This window comes from Ovis aries, chromosome 22 (genome assembly GCF_016772045.2).
Source record: "Ovis aries strain OAR_USU_Benz2616 breed Rambouillet chromosome 22, ARS-UI_Ramb_v3.0, whole genome shotgun sequence".
NCBI classification, from domain to species: Eukaryota; Metazoa; Chordata; class Mammalia; order Artiodactyla; family Bovidae; genus Ovis; species Ovis aries.
The window spans coordinates 51,231,479-51,252,141 of NC_056075.1; the positions used below are offsets into that span (position 1 = coordinate 51,231,479).

A 20,663-nucleotide genomic window follows, 5' to 3' on the forward strand; every position below is an offset into this window, starting at 1 on the left:
CGTGCTGCTGTCTGGCCGTCTCATCCCCGCTGCCCTCTCCCCTTCGGCCTGCAGGCTTTCTCAGCGTCAGTGTCTTTTCTGGTGCTGTGGCTTTCGGCATCAGGCAGCCAAAGTATTAGAGCTTCAGCTTCACCATCAGTTCTTTCAATGGATGTTTTCAGGGTTGATTTCCTTCAGGATCGACTGGTTTCATCTCCTCACTGTCCAAGGGACTCTCAAGAGCCTTCTCCAGCACCACAGTTCAAAAGCATCAGTTCTTTTACGTTCAGCCTTTTTTTACAGTCCAACTCGCACATCCGTACATGACTACTGAAAAACCATAGGTTTAACTATACACACCTTTGTCAGCAAAGTGATATCTCTGTTCTTGAATACACTGTTTAGGTTTGTCATAACTTTCCTTCCAAGAACCTTTTTACTTCCAAGCATCTTTTAATTTCATGGCTGCAGTCACTGTCCACAGTAATTTTGGAGCCCAAGAAAATGAAGTTTGTCACTGCTTCCACTTTTCCCCCTTCTATTTGCCATGAAGTGAGGGGACTGGATGCCATGATCTTAATTTTTTGAATGTTGAGTTTTATGTCAGCTTTTTCACTCTCCTCTTTCACTTTCATCAAGCAGCTCTTTGGTTCCTCTTTGCTTTCTGCCATAAGTGTGGTGTCATCTGCACATCTGATGTTATTTCTCCTGGCAATCCTGATTCTAGCCTGTGATTCATCCAGCCTGGCATTTTACATGATTTACTCTGCATATAAGTCAAACAATCAGAGTGACAATATACAGCCTTGTCTTACTCCTTTCCCAATTTTGAATCAGTCCGTTGTTCCATGTTCGGTTCTAACTATTTCTTCTTGACCTGCATACATGTTTCTCAAGAAACAGGTAAGGTAAAGGCTTTAGCATAGCTAACGAAGCAGAAGTAGATGTTTTTCTGGAATTCCCTTGCTTACCGTATGATCCAGCCAGTGTTGGCAATTTGATCTCTGGTTCCTCAGCCTCTTCAAAACCCAGCTGGTACATCTGGAAGTTCTCAGTTCATGTACTGCTGAAGCTTAACTTGAAGAATTTTGAGCATTACTTTACTAGCGTGTGAGATGAATGCAACTGTGTGGTAGTTTGAGCATTCTTTGGCATTGCCTTTCTTTAGGATTGGGATGAAAACTGACCTTTTCCAGTCCTGTGGCCACTGCTGAGTTTTCCAAATTTGCCGACATATTGAGTGCAGCACTTGAACAGCATCATCTTTTAGGAATTTAAGTAGCTCAATTCCATCACCTCCACTAGCTTTGTTCACAGTAATGCTTCCTAAGGCCCACTTGACTTCACACTCTAGTCTGCCTGGCTCTAGGTGAGTAACCACACCACCATAGTTATCTGGGAAATTAAGACTTAAAAAAAAAAAGTTCTTCTTGATCTCTTCTGCTTCCATTAGGTCCTTAATGTCTCTGTCCTTTATCCTGCCCATACTTGCATGAAATGTTTCCTTGATCTCTCCAATTTTCCTGAAGAGATCTCGTCTTTCCCATTCTTGTTTTCCTCTAAGTTTTTTTCATTGTCCTTTTAAGAAGGCCTTCTTATCTCTATTTGCTATTCTCTGGAACTCTGCATTCAATTGGGTATGTCTTTCCACTTCTCCCTTGCTTTCTGCTTCTCTTCTTTCCTCAGCTATTTGTAAGCCCTCCTCAGCCAGCCACTCTGCCTTCTTGCCTTCCTTGTTCTTTGCGATGGTTTTGGTCACCGCCTCCTGTACAGTGTTATGAGCCTCTGTCCGTAGTTCTTCAGGCACTCTGTCTACCAGACCTAGTTCCTTGAATGTATTCATCACCTCCACTACATAATCACAAGGGATTTGATTTAGGTCATACCTGAATGGCCTAGTGGTTTTCTCTACTTTCTTCAATTTAAGCCTGAATTTTGCAATAAGGAGCTCCTGATCTGAGCCAGTCAGCTCCAGGTCTTGCTTTTCCTGACTGTATAAAGCTGTTCCAATCTTCAGCTGCAAAGAAAATAGTCTGATCTCAGTGCTGTCCATTTGGTGATGTTCATGTGTAGAGTTGTCTCTTGTGTTGTTGGAAGAGGTTGTTTGCTATGACCAGTGTGTTCTCTTGGCAAAACTCTTTTAACCTTTGCCCTGCTTCATTCTGTATTCCAAGGCCAAACTTGCCTGTGACTCCAGGTATCTCATCTTCCTACTTTTGCATTCTAATGCCCTATGATGAAAAGGACATCTTTTTTTGGGGGGGGGGTGGTGTGGTGGTGTGGTGTTAGAAGGTCTTGTAGGTCTTCACAGAACTGGTCAACTTCAGCTTCTCTGGCATCACTGGTTGGGCACAGACTTGGGTTACTGTGATACTGAATGTTTGCCTTGGGAATGAACTGAGATCATTCTGTCATTCTTGGGATTGCACCAAAGCACTGTATCTTGGAGTCTTTTGTTGACAATGAGGGCTATTCCTTTTCTTCTGAAGGGTTCTTGCCCACAGTAGCAGACACAATGGGCGACTGAACTGAATTCGCCCATTCATCCATTCATTCCTAAATTCGTCCATTCCTGCCCCTTTAGCTCACTGATCCCTAAATTCATCCATTCATCCATTCATTCCTAAATTCGTCCATTCCTGCCCCTTTAGCTCACTGATCCCTAAGATGCTCATCCATTCATTCCTCGCCATTCCTGTCCCTTTAGTTCACTGATCCCTAAATTCATCCATTCATCCATTCATTCAAATTCATCCATTCCTGCAGTTCACTGATTCCTAAATTCATCCATTCATCCATTCATTCCTAAATTCGTCCATTCCTGTCCCTTTAGTTCACTGATTCCTAAATTCATCCATTCATCCATTCATTCCTAAATTCGTCCATTCCTGCCCCTTTAGCTCACTGATCCCTAAATTCATCCATTCATCCATTCATTCCTAAATTCGTCCATTCCTGTCCCTTTAGTTCACTGATCCCTAAGTTCCTATACAATGCTGTTCTTCGCAGCACGGGATTTCACTTTCATCCCCAGACACATCCACAGCTGAGTGTTGTTTCGTGTTGCCGTGGCTGCTTCATTCTTCCTGGAGCTGTTAGTAACTGTCCTCCACTCTTTCCCAGTAGCATATCGGACAACTTCTGACCTGAGGGGCTCATCTTCCGGTGTCGTATCTTTTTGCCCTTTTCATACTGTTCATGAGGTTCTCACAGCAAAAATAGTGGAGTGGTTTGCCATTTCCTCCTCCAGTGAACCATGTCTTGTGAGAACGCTCCACTGTGACCACCCATGTTAGGTTGGCATGGCATGGCTCACAGCTTTATGGAGTTACTCGAGCCCCTTCCCCATGACAAAGCTGTGATCTATGAAAGGGCACGATTCTATGCACAGTGAATGTCCAGAACGGGGGCACGATTCTGTGCGCAGTAACTGTCCAGAACGGGGGCACGATTCTGTGTGCAGTAACTGTCCAGAACGGGCGAAGCCATAGAGGCAGAGAGTAGGGTGGTGGTTGCCAGAAGCTGCAGAGGGGGTGGTGGGCACGCTAGAGGGCAGGTTTTTATGCAGTAATGAGTGTTCTAACTCAGCGAGGTGATGCTGGCGCGACTCTGTCAATGTCTTGTAAACCAGCGAACTGTTCACCCTAAATGGGTGAAGTGTACGGCATGTGAATTATAGTCATAGAATCTGTTTATGGCAATGAACAGCCTGATTAAGGTAAACCGCAGATGTCACTGGGTAGTTACAGCCTCTGTTGTTATGGGTGGCCCTGGGGCATGAGACGAAGCCCGTGACTTTGTACGAGGCAGACTGAAGCGAGGTGTGTGTGTCAGAGCTGCTGCAGGTGGCCTGAGACCCAGCAGAACAGTCCCGCACCTGGCCACGGGCAGGAGCGCGGGGGCCAGTGGTGACAGAGCAGCTGCAGGCCAGAGGGTTGGCTGCAAGCATGAAGACCTTGCCTCCCGCCACACCCCTACATCTCCCGGGGCCCAAGATGCTCCCGTCCGGGGAGTCGGAGTGCTGCCCTCGCTCCCTGGCCATGAAGTCAGTGTCGCAGCTCTGTAACTGCCTCTCCTCCCACCACCAGGCCTTCGGTCCAGACGCGGTCAGGTATGAGTGGGGTGAGGGCATTTTTACACCTTGGCCACGTAGTCCCTGCCTCCATGGTGCAGAGTCCTGCCAATCAACAAAAGGCTCCAAGAGGCTGAGCCAGAATTAAGTTTGAGCCCCCCAGACTCCTTCTGGCTGTTCCCACCCAGGGATGGTCAGGGCCGAATCTTGAATTTCTAAATAGGCCTAAGTAAGCCCTTGTCATCCTGACCTTTACTAGAGAAAGGCTGACTGGCAGAGAAGAGGGAGGAGGTGAGGAGGGCAGTGTGGAGAGATTCTGCTCTGACCATCCCTGGGTGGGAACAGCCAAAACAGGGTCTGGGACCATTCACCCTGCTGGGCTTCAGCTTAGCTGACCCTTGGGGGAACATCTCAGGAGGGAGCTCCGCTCGCCAGGCGGCAGAATGGGGGGTCAGTTTCCCCCTGCAGACAGGGACACCAGGGCCAGGGTGGGGGCACCCCACCCGGGCTGTTTCATTGGAATTGCAGGGTCACCTGGCCCGTTCCTCTTTAGTCACAGGATGTCAGGCTGAGCGGCAGGCCAGAGGTGCGGGCAGCGTTATGGGTTGGGCTCGGGCCCAGCGCTTTAGCCAGGAGGTGGCACCGCTGAGCCTGGGCCACCTCTGGGTTCCTGAGGTCACTGCCACCTCTAAAGGCACCAAGCTCGGCTCCCTTGCAGGCTTCGTGCTGAGCCTGCGCTGCAGGGACAAAAGAGGTGAGCCCCGCCCAGGACCAGCATGAAGGTGGCCCCCCACACTCACCTCGAGCGGGGCACTTCAACCGGGAGCTTTCCCTGTGGGACAAGCATGAGGTGTGCCTGGAGGGCACCAGCTGGCTCTCGTGGTCCCCACAGGGGAGTGGTGCGGCGATGCAGAGCGGCTTGGGGAGGTGGGGCTTGAGGAAGGAAGGGCACCGGGTGCTCGGCAGGGCGGGGTGGGGCGGGGTGTGGAGAGTCTTGAGTGAAGAGCCCTTGATGGCACACGTGCAGCAAACTCGCAGCAGACAAGTTATCGAGCCTCTCCAGAGCCGCCCTCTGCCCCTGCTGTCCGTCCCGCGGGCAGCGGGCTGTTACTGGCAGTCACGGCTTGATCTGCTTGGCAGCTTGTAAGACCAGCCACAGAAACTGTTCAGTATCAGGAGCCGGTCAGCCGCCTGCACACAGGGGCCCAGCTTTCAGAGCTGGCTGCCCGTCCACAGTGACAGCTCTCCTCAGTGCAGTCCAGCTGCTCAGCTGTGTCCCATTCTTTGTGACCCTATGGACTGCAGCATGGCAGGTTTCTCTGTTCATCACCAACTCCCAGAGCTTGCAAACTCATGTCCATTGAGTCAGTGCTGCCATCCAACCATCTCATCCTCTGTCGTCCCCTTCTCCTCCTGCCTTCAATCTTTCCCAGCATGAGGGCTTTTCCAATGAGTTGGCTCTTCACATCGGGTGGCCAAAGTACTGGAGCTTCAGCTTCACGCCTCTCCTAGATAGTTCTTTTAAAGGGGGGCAAATGGCAACCCAATCCTATGGACTGAGGAGTCTGTCAGGCTACAGTCCGCAGTGTTGCAGAGTAGGACATAACATGGCTTATCAATTAGACAGCAGCAGTCGCATCCCTTGTATGCACATCTCCCTGGAGGAAAGGACCACATTCAGTTCAGTTCAGTTGCTCAGTCGTGTCCGACTCTTTGCGACCCCATGAACCGCAGCACACCAAGCCTCCCTGTCCATCACCAACTCCCGGAGTCCACCTAAACCATGTCCATTGAGTCGGTTACGGCATCCAACCATCTCATCCTCTGTCGTCCCCTTCTCCTCCTGCTCTCAATCTTTCCCAGCATCAGGGTCTTTTCAAATGAGTCAGTTCTTTGCATCAGGTGGCCAAAGTATTGGAGTTTCCACTTCAACATCAGTCCTTCCAATGAACACCCAGGACTGATCTCTCTTAGGATGGACTGGTTGGATCTCCTTGCAGTCCAAGGGACACTCAAGAGTCTTCTCCAACACCACAGTTCAAAAGCTTCAATTCTTCGGCACTCAGCTTTCTTTATAGTCCAACTCTCACATCCATACATGACCACTGGAGAAACCACAGCCTCGACTAGATGGACCTTTGTTGGCAAAGTAATGTCTCTGCTTTTTAATATGCTATGTAGGGTGGTCATAACTTTCCTTCCCAGGAGTAAGTGTCTTAATTTCATGGCTGCAGTCACCATCTGCAGTGATTTTGGAGCCCAGAAAAATAAAGTCAGCCACTGTTTCCACCATTTCCCTATCTATTTGCCATGAAGTGATGGGACCAGATGCCATGATCTTCGTTTTCTGAATGTTGAGCTTTAAGCCAACTGTTTTACTCTCTTCTTTCACTTTCATCAAGAGGCTTTTTAGTTCTTCTTCACTTTCTGCCATAAGGGTGGTGTCATCTGCATATCTGAGGTTATTGATATTTCTCCCGGCAATATTGATTCTGGGAGCTTGTGCTTCCTCCAGCCCGGCGTTTCTCATGATGTACTCTGCATATAACTTAAATAAGCAGGGTGACAATATACAGCCTTGATGTACTCCTTTTCCTATATGGAACCAATCTGTTGTTCCATGTCCAGTTCTAACTGTTGCTTCCTGACCTGCAAACAGGTTTCTCAAGAGGCAGTTCAGGGTATTAATTATTATTATTATTAATACCAGAGGTGGTCTGGTATTCCCATCTCTTTCAGAATTTTCCACAGTTTATTGTGATCCACACAGTCAAAGGCTTTGGCATAGTCAATAAAGCAGAAATAGATGTTTTTCTGGAACTCTCTTGCTTCTTCCATGATCCAGCGGATGTTGGCAATTTGATCTCTGGTTCCTCTGCCTTTTCTAAAACCAGCTTGAACATCTGGAAGTTCACGGTTCACGTATTGCTGAAGCCTGGCTTGGAGAATTTTACTCTTTGGCTCCCATTATATGGCAGCAAGGCTTATACGCTCCAGGCAGGAGACTGAAGACCCTTCCCAGGGAGCCTGACCAACCCAAGAGGAAGGACTTAGAGACATGGATGATGGGGTTCCCCAACTAAAGCCCCTCCCAAGGAACACCCCAGAGTCAAGCTCATATTTGACAAGCCCCACTCACAAACAGCCATCTGGTCTATCGTTCCTGTCACCAGAAGACAAACATCACCTGGCAGCTCAGAAAGCCGAGAGAAACAGGAAGAAGGGCCCAAAGCACAGCGACTGAGCAGGACACAGCGCTCACATCCCCAGTGTCCCAAGAAGATGGCGCACGGAGAGACCCTTCTGTTCTCCAGAAAGAAACATCTGCACAAGAAGAAAGGGCTCCTGGAAATGGACACTGTGGTAGCAGAAATGAAAGCCTCAAGTACCACAGAAGCAGAGCAGTAAAGATGGGAAACAAGAGGACGTGTGAGCTTTCACGGTCCGGGCTCGACCTCTGACAGCCTAAATTGGGGACTTAGAAAGAGCTAAGAGCAGACCGGTAGGGAGTTTGCTCAGGGATGAGTCATCAACAGAAACGACTGGAAGTGATGACAGCATCTGCTAGGACTGAAGTACAGGACTCTCCAGATTGAGGCCCTCTGAGTGTGGGACACAATAAACACAACAGATAAAAACCAAGGGACATGGAAGCACCACACTGTGAAACTTCAGATCCGAATTCTTCTTAAAGTTTTTAGTTTTTTTGGCCACGAAGCACAGCATATGGAATCTCAGTTCCCCAACCAGGGATTGAACCCGTGCACCCTGCACTGGACACTTTTTTGGAGTCTTTTTTGTTTAATTAACTGTTTTTGACTGTGCTGGGTCTTCGTTGCTGCACGAGGGCTTTTCCTAGTTGCAGCGAACAGGGTCTACTCTTCGTTACAGTGTGCGGGATTCTCAGGGTGATAGGTCCTCTTCTTGCTGAGAACAGCTCTAGGGTGCCTGGGCTTCAGTAGCTGCAGCGCTGGGGCTCAGGAGAGGCCCATGCGCTTTGTGGCTCCATGGCATGGGAGATCTTCCCGGACCAGGGATCAAACTCATGTCCCCGGCATTGGCAGGCGGATTCTTCACCACTGGGCCACCAGGGATGTCTCCAGAACATCTTAAAAACTTCCAGGGAGGGAAACACCTCCATTGCTTGTAAAGGATTAGAAATTAGAATGGCATGGATTTCTTCACAGCACCCCTAGGAGGGAGGAGAAAGGGAGCAGTGCCTTCAGAGTCCGAAGGAAGAGGCTTCAGACCTAGAATTCTATGCCCAGGCAAACTACAGAGCAAGTGTGAGGGCAAAGTGAAGATATTTTCAGCTTCGCAATGTCCTTTAAAGAATGACCTCCCAGACACCTCTTCTGGGCTTCACTAAAACCGGAGAGTGGATGCAAGGAGAACAAGGCTATATTACTGAGGAGGGCAACACAGGGAGAGAGAAGGGGCGCCTGGAGATGGAGGAAGACGCCAGACCAAAGGACCACCTGCCCAGACTGGAGCTAACTTCCCTCCCGGCCCACCCCCACTCACGGCGGCACGGCGGGCAGCGGTGGGAGCCGCAGGGCCAGGGGTGGAAGGATGATGTGCTTACAGAGCAGCCCTATGGCCCTTGTAGCAGAAAGCAGGCGCTTCCTAATCGTTGCAAGGCTGTAGGGGGAGACTTGCCCGAACCAGAATAATTCTCCAGAAATGCCTGCAGGCTAGAACTTGTTTCCTGGGTCAGAGAGGCGGGCGGGGGCGGGGCGGGGCGGGGCTCGTGCTCCACGCGCTGTTTATCTTGCACTTTGTACTTCACGTGTGTTGTACCCTGTGCATGTAGACACGTAACTGTGGACACACTCACACCAGGGTCGTCGTCTCTCCCCATCCGCCCTGACGCCTCGGCACCGCGGTCCACGGGCTCTGGAGGTGAAGGCGCTCGCCCCCGCATCGGAGGCAGAAAAGAGGCTCCTCCTCCGCCTCCTGGCCGCCGTTCCCACGTCTCCTGAGGACCAGGACACGACCCGAACAGGCCAGTCGGCCGCCCCGATTCTCCCTCGGTGGGGACGCTCGCCCACATCGCCGGCACCGGTGGATAACACACCGACCCCTCCGCACTGGCCCTGGCACTCCCGGGCGGCCCTCCGCCACCTTCCCGCGCGGTGGGCCAGACCTTGCGTCCAAACCCACCGGGCGCGCGCGCAGCGGAGCCAGGCCCACGCGGGGGGCGGGCCGGGCTGGAACTCCTTGCCCCACCTCGCCCCGCCCCTCGCCCTTTCACCTCTGGCCCCGCCCCTCGCCCCTTTCACCTCCCGCCCCGCCCCTCGCCCCCTTCTTCCTCCGGCCCCGCCCCTCGCCCCTTTCCTCCTCTGGCCCCGCCCCTCGCCCGTCCTCCTCCGGCTCTGCCACGCCCCTTGCCCCTCCCCGAATCCCCGCCCCTGCTCTGGTCTCTTCCCGGCTCCACGAACCTCCTAGCGGCGGGGGACTCTCCGGAACCGCCCGGGACGGCGGCGATGCAGTCGGGTGGTCGTCAGGCGGAGGCCCCGGGCCGCGGCCCGCGGGTGCTGGTGGTGGGCGGCGGCATCGCGGGGCTGGGGGCGGCGCAGAGGCTCTGCCACCACCCGGCCTTCTCACACCTTCGGGTTCTGGAGGCCACGGCCCGCGCCGGTGGCCGCATCCGCTCGGAGCACAGCTTCGGTAACAGCCTTTCCCGGAACCCCTTCCCGGAGCCCCGCCGGTGCCTCCGGAGCCCTGCTCCTGGCTCGGCCTACGTCCAGGGTTAGGCGTCCCGGAACCCTTATGTGGTCCCTTGAGCGAATGCTCGCTCCGCCCCACGTAATTACCGAAGTTCACTGCTCCCCGAAACTCAGCTGCCCGCAGTGAGCAGGGTCGGCCGCTGCGGCGGAGGGGAACCCGTGACTACACAGTGGCCCTGGTTCTGACCGCCGCAGGTAGCCCCCCACACCACCACCCCTCGCCTCCAGGTTGCTCCTTGGTGCCTCTTCTGCCCCCAGGCCTTCCTCCAAGTATCCTTCCCAGGCAGGTGCAGGCCAGCACCCCCTCGGGGGGTGTTCCCCTAAGCCAGGTCTGACGGGTCCTGCAGCCAGAGCGTGTGGTCCTCTGGGACCTTGTGGGCCTCTGGCTGATTTTCAGAGCGTATCTGGGAAGGGCAGGGCTGCCGGTGGCAAGGGGAGGGACTCAGGGCGGGGGAACCTCAAGGTGGCCTCTCCTACTGCTCCCAGGTGGCGTGGTGGAGGTGGGCGCCCACTGGATCCATGGGCCCTCCGAGGGCAACCCCGTCTTCCGGCTGGCTGCCAAATACGGGCTGCTCGGGGAGAAGGCCCTGTCCGAGGAGAACCAGCTGATCGAGACTGGGGGTCACGTGGGCCTGCCGTCTGTGTCTTATGCCAGCTCTGGGGTGAGTGTGAGCCTTGAGCTGGTGGCAGAGATGGCCAGGCTGTTCCACGGTCTCATCGACCAGACCAGGGAGTTCCTGCAGGCGGCTGAGACCACCCCACCCAGTGTTGGGGAGTACCTCAAGGAGAAGATCCGCCAGCACATGGCCAGCTGGACAGAGGATGAGGAGACCAAGAAGCTCAAACTGGCCATCCTGAAGAACTTGTTCAATGTGGAGTGCTGTGTGAGCGGCACCCACAGCATGGACCTGGTGGCCCTCGCGCCTTTCGGGGAGTACACTGTGCTGCCCGGGCTGGACTGCACCTTTCCTGAGTATGTGTCTGCCCCTCCCACCCAGACGGGCCCCTCTGTGCTTCCCCAGGCCCTCTCCATGCACCCCCGGGGGTCCCTACCTGTACCTCAGGCCAAGCGTTGGGAGGCAGGGGATGGGTGAGAGGGACAGGGGCTCTTTGTCTTCCTGTGTTAGGGAGATTGGTCATTTATTTCCATAGTTTTGATCACTTATGAAAAAGAAAAGAATTCTTCTCAAGAAAAAGTGATTAAAAGAAGGAAATGCATCTTGTAATGCCTTGCTTCCCCCCAGGTTTAGGAGGCCTCCTGCCTGTAAGCACTGTGGGGGCTTGGACCTCAGAGATGGGCAGACAGGCCTGCTCTGTGTTGGGGTGGCTGTCCCCTCACGGGGCCCTCACGAGACCCTCCAGGACTGCCCTGTACAGGGAGGGCGCTATGACGGGGAAGATGCCCAGAATGGGAGCCCTGGGCCGGGTGAGGAGGGACCTGCTCGAAAACCTGGGGAGCTCTGCTCCTGTAATCCTCCCGTGAGACCCTCTCCCTTCCTGCCCTCCTCCCTGGCTGAGCTGGGACCAGAGCCCCCTGCAGCTCCCTGGTCTGGCGCCTGGTCCTGACCATGGGACACCTCTGTTTCCCCCAGGGGCTACCAAGGACTCACAGACTGCATCATGGCCTCCTTGCCCAAGGACGTGATGGTTTTTGACAAACCCGTAAAGACCATTCACTGGAATGGGTCCTTCCAGGAAGCTTCTGCTCCTGGGGAGACATTTCCTGTGCTGGTGGAATGTGAGGATGGAGACTGCTTCCCAGCCCATCACGTGGTCGTCACCGTGCCCTTAGGTAAAGCCTGCTGTTCTGGTCGGTTTCTCCAGTTCCCATTCAGGTGCCCCGGCCTCTGGCTTTCTCCAGCCTCATTCACTCCGGGGCACTCGTTGGCTGCTGAGCTCACGTTTTCATTCTGAGTTTGGGATAGAGCTACTCCACTGTGCTTTGTAGCAACTGTTCGCTTTGAAGTGAGGTTTCACAGGAAGAGAAAGGTCGGGGGGTGCTGCTCCTTTGGGAGGTAATTCACAGAAGGGTTGGGACGGCCTCCTGAGGCTCACCACACTGCTTTCTTAGCGAGGTGGAGAGGGCGGAGAGCCAGGTCTTCCGTTTCGGTCCCGGCGGCAGGCGAGGAAGGGGTTGTGAGCGTAACCCTGTTCAATCCCAGGCCTGACGCTTCAGATCTGGCAGTAGGAGCTGTCAGTCCGGTAAAAGGTGGAGATAACTGAAAGCGGGTTTGCCTGTGTATCTCATCTGCTTCTCTGGCAGCTTGGGAAATCTCTGCCCACCCCCTATTTGACAGATGACAGCACAGAGAAGTCACTTAACTGCCCAAGTTCACAAAGCTAACGGGTGCCAGCATGGCTGGAAGGTGAAGGGCAGGAGTCTGGCCCGCCCCGCCCGCACCCATGGGCCACGGCTTCTCCTGTCCCCTCGGGGAGGGCTGGGCATAGATTGGCTTGCTCAGCACTGGCTCCTTCTCCCACGGGGGACTCTGCTGCACGTTATTAGCAGTGTTCTGCTTCTCCTCCCTTTCCAAGTCAGCACACAGGTCTGCCACAGGCTCTGTTCTTTTACAGGGACGGCCTGGCTCATGCACAGTTGTGGTGTGGGCGCTGAGCCTGCTGCAGTCAGCGGGTGCAGCATTATGGCTGTGTCGTCACTGTCCACAGGGGGCCAGGCACCTGTCCCGTTTGTTCTTTATAGCTACGCCGTATTTTCTCATGTGTAGGTACCATTAATTTGGAGAAGGAAATGGCAACCCACTCCAGTGTTCTTGCCTAGAGAATCCTGTGGACAGAGGAGCCTGGTGGGCTGCTGTCCATAGGGTCACACAGAGTCAGACACGACTGAAGCGGCTTAGCATGCATGCCTGCATTAGAGAAGGAAATGGCAGCCCACTCCAGTGTTCTTGCCTGGAGAATCCCAGGGGCGGGGGAGCCTGGCGGGCTGCCGTCTATGGGGTCGCACAGAGTCGGACACTGAAGCGACTTAGTAGCAGCAGCAGCAGCAGCAGGTGCCGCTAATTATACTGTTTTGAACTGTGGTGTTGGAGAAGACTCTTGAGAGTCCCTTGGACTGCAAGGAGATCCAACCAGTCCATTCTGAAGGAGCTCAGCCCTGGGATTTCTTTGGAAGGAATGATGCTAAAGCTGAAGCTCCTTTACTTTGGCCACCTCATGCGAAGAGTTGACTCATTGGAAAAGACTCTGATGCTGGGAGGGATTGGGGGCAGGAGGAGAAGGGGACGACTGAGGATGAGATGGCTGGATGGCATCACAGACTCGATGGACGCGAGTCTGAGTGAACTCTGGGAGTTGGTGATGGACAGGAAGGCCTGGCGTGCTGCAATTCATGGGGTCGCAAAGAGTCGGACACGACTGAGTGAACTGAGCTGAAAGTCACTTTTCACGTGTCCTGTTGCACACAGCGTTGTCCGCATGTGTGTTTGGGCACATGTGTGTGGGACTAAGGCCAGTCCTGCAGGACCTGGTGTGCTGAAGCTCTGCAGCGAAAGGCTGGCTGGGGAGGTGCCCTCCACCGCCCGCAGCGGTCACGGCCGAGCCTTGTTCCCTGTCAGATGGTTGGTCTTTTTCTCGTGAACTAGCGAGGTTGGCTTATGCTGAGAATGTTTCCTCTCCTTGTGGTCTGACTTCGGGCTAAATGCTGACCAGTTTCCCTGTGGCTTCTGGGTGAAGCCTGTGTATTTCACCATTCCTGCAAACTAACCCTGGGCAGCCTGAGAAGCAGCAGGCTCAGGCCTGTCCCGCAGAGCGGTCCAGGGCTGGGCCACCTCATCCCGCGTGGCCAGGCGTTCTCGGGGCCTGCCTGTCCCTCCGCTGAGCGCTGGCTGTTGGGGCCCCGGCCTGCAGGGCGCCTGCGTGGCTCCCCGACGCCTGCCTCTGACTCCTCTGACGGGCTCAGGGCCCATTCCTGTGGCTGTGATTCCCATTTAAGAGACTGACGTGGCGTAAGGTGCCCAATTTTGAATTTCAGGTTTTTTAAAGAAACATCTGGACACCTTTTTTGAGCCGCCACTGCCCACTGAGAAGGTGGAAGCGATCAGGAAAATAGGCTTTGGGACCAACAACAAAATCTTCCTGGAGTTTAAGGAGCCCTTCTGGGAGCCGGACTGCCAGCACATCCAGGTGGTGTGGGAGGACACGTCGCCCCTGGAGGATGCCGCCCCCGCACTGCATGACGCCTGGTTCAAGAAGCTTATTGGCTTTTGGGTCCTGCCTCCCTTCCAGTACGTGTTCTTTCCAGGTTTCTCTGAGGAGGCCTGGGTGTGAGCTCTCCGGGGTTCTGGCACTGTGTTGATTCTCCTTGAGGCGTTTCTGGAGGGTTTAAATGCGGGGGGACGCCAGGGGCACCCTAAAGTGGTGAGACAGACCCCCTGGGCCCACTCCCTGCAGGGACAGACAGAGGCCCACCGTGTGCAGCTCGTCGGCATCTCCTGGGACCTGGAATGTGCAGTGAATACTTGCAGTTGTTTTCCTCCTAAGAGACACTCTCTGCTCATTTGTGAGACGTGTTCGCTGAGGACCCAGGGGTGCTCACCCCAGCGGCCAAGCCAGGGTCCACATGGTACGCCCGGTTCCCTCCGGCCCATCGTGTGGGTTTTTTTTTTTTTTTTTTCCTATGCAGGGTTTTATAAAGAGGAGTAGAAGGGTCAGGACTTGATACAGAGTCCCCGACTGTGCTAGGGACAGCTGTCCCCACCAGCCTTCAACGGTGGAGATAGCAGGAACCATCTTGGTGCCCTGAGCGTTCTGACCTTGCAGACCCCATGTTAAGGGGCCCGGGGCTTTGAGCCCACACTGGTGCAGCCACTGGCCACAGCACAGCCGGTCTGGGTGTGGCGGGCCTGGTCCAGCTCCACTTTCTCTCCAGCAGGGCCAGCCACGTGCTCTGTGGCTTCATCGCGGGGCTCGAGTCCGAGTTCATGGAGACACTGTCGGACGAGGATGTGCTCAGGTCTCTGACGAAGGTGCTCCGCAGGGTGACAGGTACTGACCGCAGGGGCCACGCTGCTGCCTCCCACCCGAGTGGCTGGTCTGTGACAGGGACCAAACCTCCCCGGGAGAGGAACTGGGTTCGGCCCTGGGTCTCTGGGGACAGTCCTTCCCATGTCAGCTGGTGCTGAGGGTTCTCCTTTCCGGGAGACTGAAATGGCTCTGCAAGCACTTCCCACTTCTCTTTTCTAAAAATCTGCCACCAAGATGGACGTGAATGTCCGCAATCAGAGCTTTACAGGCAAGACGCCGAGGCTCGGAAAGGCAGCGGAGCGTGTCAGGACGCTGCTTCAGGGGCCTCCTGAGGGGAGCCCTGCACTCACACCCCCTGGGCTTGGCTCCCCAGCAGTGGTCTCACTGTCAACTGCTTGGTCTTAACGGTGGGAGGCTCCTTGTGGATGGGTGGGTGGGCTGCTGGCTAACGTGAGCGTCTCTTGGCCCAGGGAACCCCTGGCTCCCCGCGCCCAGGAGTGTGCTGCGGTCCTGCTGGCACAGCGCCCCGTACACCCGGGGCTCCTACAGCTATGTGGCTGTGGGCAGCTCTGGGGACGACATGGACCGGCTGGCCCAGCCCCTCCCTTCAGACGGCAAGGGGGCACAGGTAGGAGGAAGCCGTCGGGCGAGGGCACCGGGGTCCCACAGAGGGCCTGGGGACAGGACAGGCCCCGCGAAGCCTGGGGCTGCTGCTGCAGTCAGCGGGCCAGGACCCTGCGACTCAGAGTCCACTTTCTTTTTGAAACGTGTTATTTTAATCAGAATTATACATACCTGTGGCTTGAAATGTCAGATCATTCTATAGAGATGGCTAACAGAATAAAAACAAAATACAGCCTTCTGGCGGGGGCACACTGCTGACCCTTCCCAGGCTGTGCTTCAGGCTGGTTCTGATCGCTAAATACCACATTAAGCTGCTGCCTTGTTAGAGCAGTTTTTTAGAATGGAAGTTTAGTCGCGTCACGATGTTGTGTTAGTTTCAAGCGTCCAGCGAAGTGATTCAGCCATGTGCGTGCACGGCCCCTCCCTCAGACTCTTTCCCATTACGGTTCTGCTGCTGTTTACAAAGGGGCCTCCCTGGTGGCTCAGTGGTAAAGAACCTGCCTGCAGTGCAGGAGACGCGGGTCCAGTCCCTGGGTCAGGAAGACCCCCTGGACAAGGACATAGCTACGCACTCCAGTATTCCTGCCTGGAGAATCCCATGGACAGAGGAGCCTGGTGGGTTACAGTCCATGGGGTCACAAAGAGTCAGACAGAACTGAGTGACTAACACTTTCAGTTTTTACAAAGCACTGAATTGTGGAAAACTTTCAAAGCCATAAAGGTTGGCGGAACCTTTGGGTTCCTGTCTCCAGCTTCACACCTGTCTGCCCCTGGCGTCTCCCTGCTCTCCTAACTCCCTTGCTGGTGAGCACGTCCCACAGGCAAGGCTTTATTTGCGGGTGTTCCAGGGTGCATCTCTAAAGACCGAGGTCATGTCTTAAAACGCCCAGCTACAGCACTGTCATCACCCTCAGCATTCACATGCCACCCAGCACTCTCTGTTCAGTTCCCACGTGCCTCCCCTTCCCACGGCTGCCTGATGCAGAGATCTGGCTCACTGGGAAAGACCCTGATGCTGGGAGGGATTGGGGGCAGGAGAAGGGGCCGACAGGATGGGATGGCTGTATGGCATCACCCACTTGATGGACATGGATTTGGGTGGACTCCGGGAGTTGGTGATGGACAGGGAGGCCTGGCGTGCTGTGGTTCATGGGGTTGCAAAGAATCGGACACGACTGAGCGACTGAACTGACTGACTCCCTCCCATGCCTCACAGCATGTGGGATCTTAGTTCCCAGACCAGGAATGGAACCCGGGCCCCCTGCATTGGAAGCACAGTCCTAACCACTCTACCGCCAGGGAAGTCCTTCTAAGTGCTTCCTGATGCTTCACTTTCAGGAATTGCTGATGGGATTCTGGCCACAGCACATAAAGTTCTCGCTTTCTTCCGTGCCTCTGCGCACCCAGCCCTCAGGCCTCTCCCCACCCTCCCGGGCATGATGACGTGGTTTTGTTACGAGCTGTCTGCACACACCTTGTTCGCTGCGGGCACTGTCCACACCTGAGCTGCAAGGGTGCCTTCTTTTTCGTGGTGGAAGCCCACTTCCCTGGGCTGCTAAATTCTGTAGGTGGGCATGGTGGGATGCCCATGATGTCCAGGGCCTCAGCTGGGGGTGATTCAGGGCTGGATTGGGTCACTCGAGGCTGCTTCTCTCTCACATCTGCCCCGAGCACAGCTGGCATGTTGGCCGGAGGGCCTGCCCGAGGCCTCGCCGAGCGGCTTGGGCTTCCTCACCGCGTGGCGGCCTTGGTGTGGTCATGCTGCCCTGTGGCTGTGCAGGGCGTCCGCGAGGGCCTTCTGTGAGGGCAGCTGCCTCGCTCCAGTGAAGCCTCAGAGCCCAGCCGTGCTGCCCTCCGGAGTGTATTCAGTCATCTGGGATTCTCCTGAACTATATCATCAGAATTTTCCCCCCCTTTTTCTTTTTCTGGATTTCTAGTTGGATGGTGTACTTCTGAGCTGGCCCTAGAATTTTCTCATCTTTTCCCTGCTAATTTCCCTCTCTAGTGTTTTGCTCTGTGTTTTGGGCGATGTTCAGATTCTCTCCAGAACCGCCTGATGGGTCTTCCACTCTGAGACTGTGCTGGATTCCGGGTGTGCTGGCTCCAAGGGGTCCTCACTGTTGCTGCTCCTTCCCGCGGCAGTGGCCGGGTGCCGGTCCTTGTTGCCCAACTGCATCAGGGTGCTGGGTTAAGGCAGCAGCAAGGCACCACATTTGCCATCGCTTCTGCAGCCCAGGCGACAGGTGTGGGGCTGGCGGCTGAGGCCTGGCACCCAGCTGACCACCCCCTTCTTTCCAGCTCCAGGTGCTGTTCGCAGGAGAAGCCACACACCGGGCGTTTTACTCCACCACGCACGGGGCGCTGCTGTCTGGCTGGAGGGAGGCTGACCGGCTCGTGAAGCTGTGGGACCCCTAGGCCCAGTGGCCCGAGCCCAGGCTCTGAGCTCCCAGTGCTGGGGTGCGGGAGGCTGGCCCTACCCTGTCCTGTGACGGACGAGGTTCAGGCGGGCTTGGGATGTGGACACCCGGGGTCAGCTCCCCATTTCTCAAGCTGCTGGATCCCGGGCAGGGCTGAGCCTGAGCTGAGCGCAGTCTTCCTGGAGGAGGGAGACGTGGGATGCTGCCGCTGCCGCCGTCGGTGGCACATAAAAATGTGTGAAACAGCCTGTGTCGAGTCATACTTACGCCTCCGAGTTGCAGCCTGGGCCGTCTGTTCTCGTCTTGCCCCGGCCCTGGTCACTGCAGGGCTCTGTGCCCCCAGCACGTGACCCGCCCCGGACACCTGGGACCCTGGCTGTGCTCCCCAGTCCCCGCGTTCTCACTGCAGTGGCAGCGGAGCTGGCAGGCCTCCCCGGTGTGAGTCCACAGACCCTTCACCAGGCACCGGCTGCCCTGTGGGCCAGGTGAGGGCCAGCAAGTGGGAGATGGGAGTTCACCGGGGATGGGGCACCCTGTTCTGATCTGCTGGCCCAGGGTTTTCTGGAGGAAGCGAACAGTGAGGCCTGAAGGGTACAGAGGAACAGGGTGCCCTGGGAAGTGCTGGCATAAATGTGGGGAGCCCTTGGGGGGCCTCGTGGTGTGCTCAGCTGCCCCCATCTCATTTCACTGCATCCTCGAAGTGTCCCAGGGAAGCGGCTGCGTGGCCCCCATCTCACAGCCAAGGAAAGGTCAGAGGCCTCGGGTGGGGTTGGCAGTGGCGTCTCACAGCTGCCATAGCAGAGTGTGGGCATCTTTCCAGGACTGTCCCCGGAGGCCGTGCAGCTGGAGGCTGGCCTGCAGAGGGCAGCAGGGAGCTGCAGAGGCTGGGACTCCACCTAGCAAGTCTGGGGCCCCCTGGCCTGGTGCCCGCCTCGAGGTCAGTGGCTCCTGATCCTCCTGGGACCTCGGGCTGCATGGTGTGTCCTGCTTCGCGCTTCCTGGAGGAGTGTGTGCATGCCCGAAGAGCTGCCACTGGGCTCCTTTCCAGCCCCAAGTGGCCAGACTGCCAGCTGTGGTGCTGGCCATGTCCTCAGCCCAGCACCTTCTCAGCACCTCCTCGTCTTAGGTCAAACCGCCCTCCCGGGGATCTCTGCCCCCAAAGGTCTGTCTGTGTATCCGCTCCCTTGTGTCCCTGGAGCTGCTTTGCTTGGGGCACCTGCCAGTAAGACAGCTGAAGAGAAATCCGGGATTTGGCAGGTTTTATTTTAGTTCTTTGGTCCTAGCGCTGTGGAAGGGCAGCGTTTGTCAGGCACACAGCTCTCTGTTGCCTCAGCTTTTGTGAGTCCGCGTGCAGGCCTGAGGCCGTCTGGGTGGGGAAAGCAGCTCAGTGAGGAAGGTCTGGGAGGTTGCGCAGGAGGCCCAGGTGGTCTCACTCAGCCACGGGAGGGCCTGTCTCAGCCCTAGGAACAGCTCGCCCTGAGTATTAGGCTTAGGGCCATCCAGATGACAGTAATGGTATCTTTGAGCTGAGAATCTGAGCATCTTTGGAGTTTTAGGAGCTTGTTTAAAGAATCCCATTAGCTTCACACTCTTACAACACAGCAGAGTGAGCAGCAGCCCAGGCTTCTGATTTAAAGGTAAAATCTGGGGACTTCCCTGTGGCCTAGTGTTTAAGATTCTGGGTTTTCACCGCCTTGGTCTGGGTTCAATCCTTGGTTACGAAATAGCTCCTGCAAGCCCTGCAGCACAGCAAAAAAAGACAGAAAGAAAAAGCTAAAATCTGACTATACTTACACCGAATATTGCTGCAATGAAGAGAATTTCAGGCTTATTGTGTTCAAGAGATTTAATGTGGAAAACTCAGCAGCGGCCACAGGACTGGAAAAGGTCAGTGTTCATTCCAATCCCAAAGAAAGGCAATGCCAAAGAATGCTCAAACTACCGCACAGTTGCACTCATCTCACATGCTAGTAAAGTAATGATCAAAATTCTCCAAGCCAGGCTTCAGCAATACACGAACCGTGAACTTCCTGACGTTCAAGCTGGTTTTAGAAAAGGCAGAGGAACCAGAGATCAAATTGCCAACATCCTCTGGATCATGGAAAAAGCAAGAGAGTTCCAGAAAAACATCTATTTCTGCTTTATTGACTATGCCAAAGCCTTTGACTGTGTGGATCAGAATAAACTGTGGAAAATTCTGAAAGGCATGGGAATACCAGATCATCTGACCTGTCTCTTGAGAAATCTGTATGCAGGCCAGGAAGCAACAGTTAGAACTGGACATGGAACAACAGACTGGTTCCAAATAGGAAAAGGAGTACGTCAAGGCTGTATATTGTCACCCTGCTTTTTTAACTTATATGCCGAGTACATCATGAGAAACGCTGGACTGGAAGAAACACAAGCTGGAATCAAGATTGCTGGGAGAAATATCAATAACCTCAGATATGCAGATGACACCACCCTTATGGCAGAAAATGAAGAGGAGCTAAAAAGCCTCTTGATGAAAGTGAAAGAGGAGAGTGAAAAAGTTGGCTTAAAGCTCAACATTCAGAAAATGAAGATCATGGCATCCGGTCCCATCATTTCATGGGAAATAGATGGGGAAACAGTGGAAACAGTGTCAGACTTTATTTTTCTGGGCTCCAAAATCACTGCAGATGGTGATTGCAGCCATGAAATTAAAAGACGCTTACTCCTTGGAAGAAAAGTTACGACCAACCTAGATAGCATATTCAAAAGCAGAGACATTACTTTGCCGACTAAGGTCTGTCTAGTCAAGGCTATGGTTTTCCAGTAGTCATGTATGGATGTGAGAGTTGGACTGTGAAGAAGGCTGAGTGCCGAAGAATTGATGCT

The 20,663-nt window shown here is 54.7% G+C and overlaps 1 protein-coding gene across 6 annotated transcripts; it reads left to right on the plus strand.

Annotated features, from left to right (window-relative positions):
- The first annotated feature begins 9,503 nt into the window (after positions 1-9,503).
- Positions 9,504-18,052, plus strand: PAOX (polyamine oxidase). 6 transcript variants are annotated; one of them, XR_006057597.2, is made up of 8 exons: positions 9,504-9,721; positions 10,267-10,753; positions 11,373-11,572; positions 13,772-14,024; positions 14,669-14,784; positions 15,234-15,391; positions 16,726-16,955; positions 17,686-17,797. XR_006057597.2 is itself a non-coding variant. In XM_027960288.3 (7 exons), the coding sequence occupies exons 1-7, from the start codon at positions 9,538-9,540 to the stop codon at positions 17,800-17,802; spliced, it is 1,515 nt and encodes a 504-aa protein (XP_027816089.1). In that variant the 5' UTR covers positions 9,504-9,537; the 3' UTR covers positions 17,803-18,052. The 6 variants fall into 6 exon arrangements, 5 of the variants coding, with proteins under 5 accessions (XP_027816089.1, XP_027816091.1, XP_027816093.2 ...); XM_027960288.3 differs by lacking the exon at positions 16,726-16,955 and having other exon boundaries at positions 17,686-18,052; XM_027960290.3 differs by lacking the exon at positions 16,726-16,955 and having other exon boundaries at positions 14,672-14,784; positions 17,686-18,052.
- Positions 18,053-20,663: the final 2,611 nt, after the last annotated feature.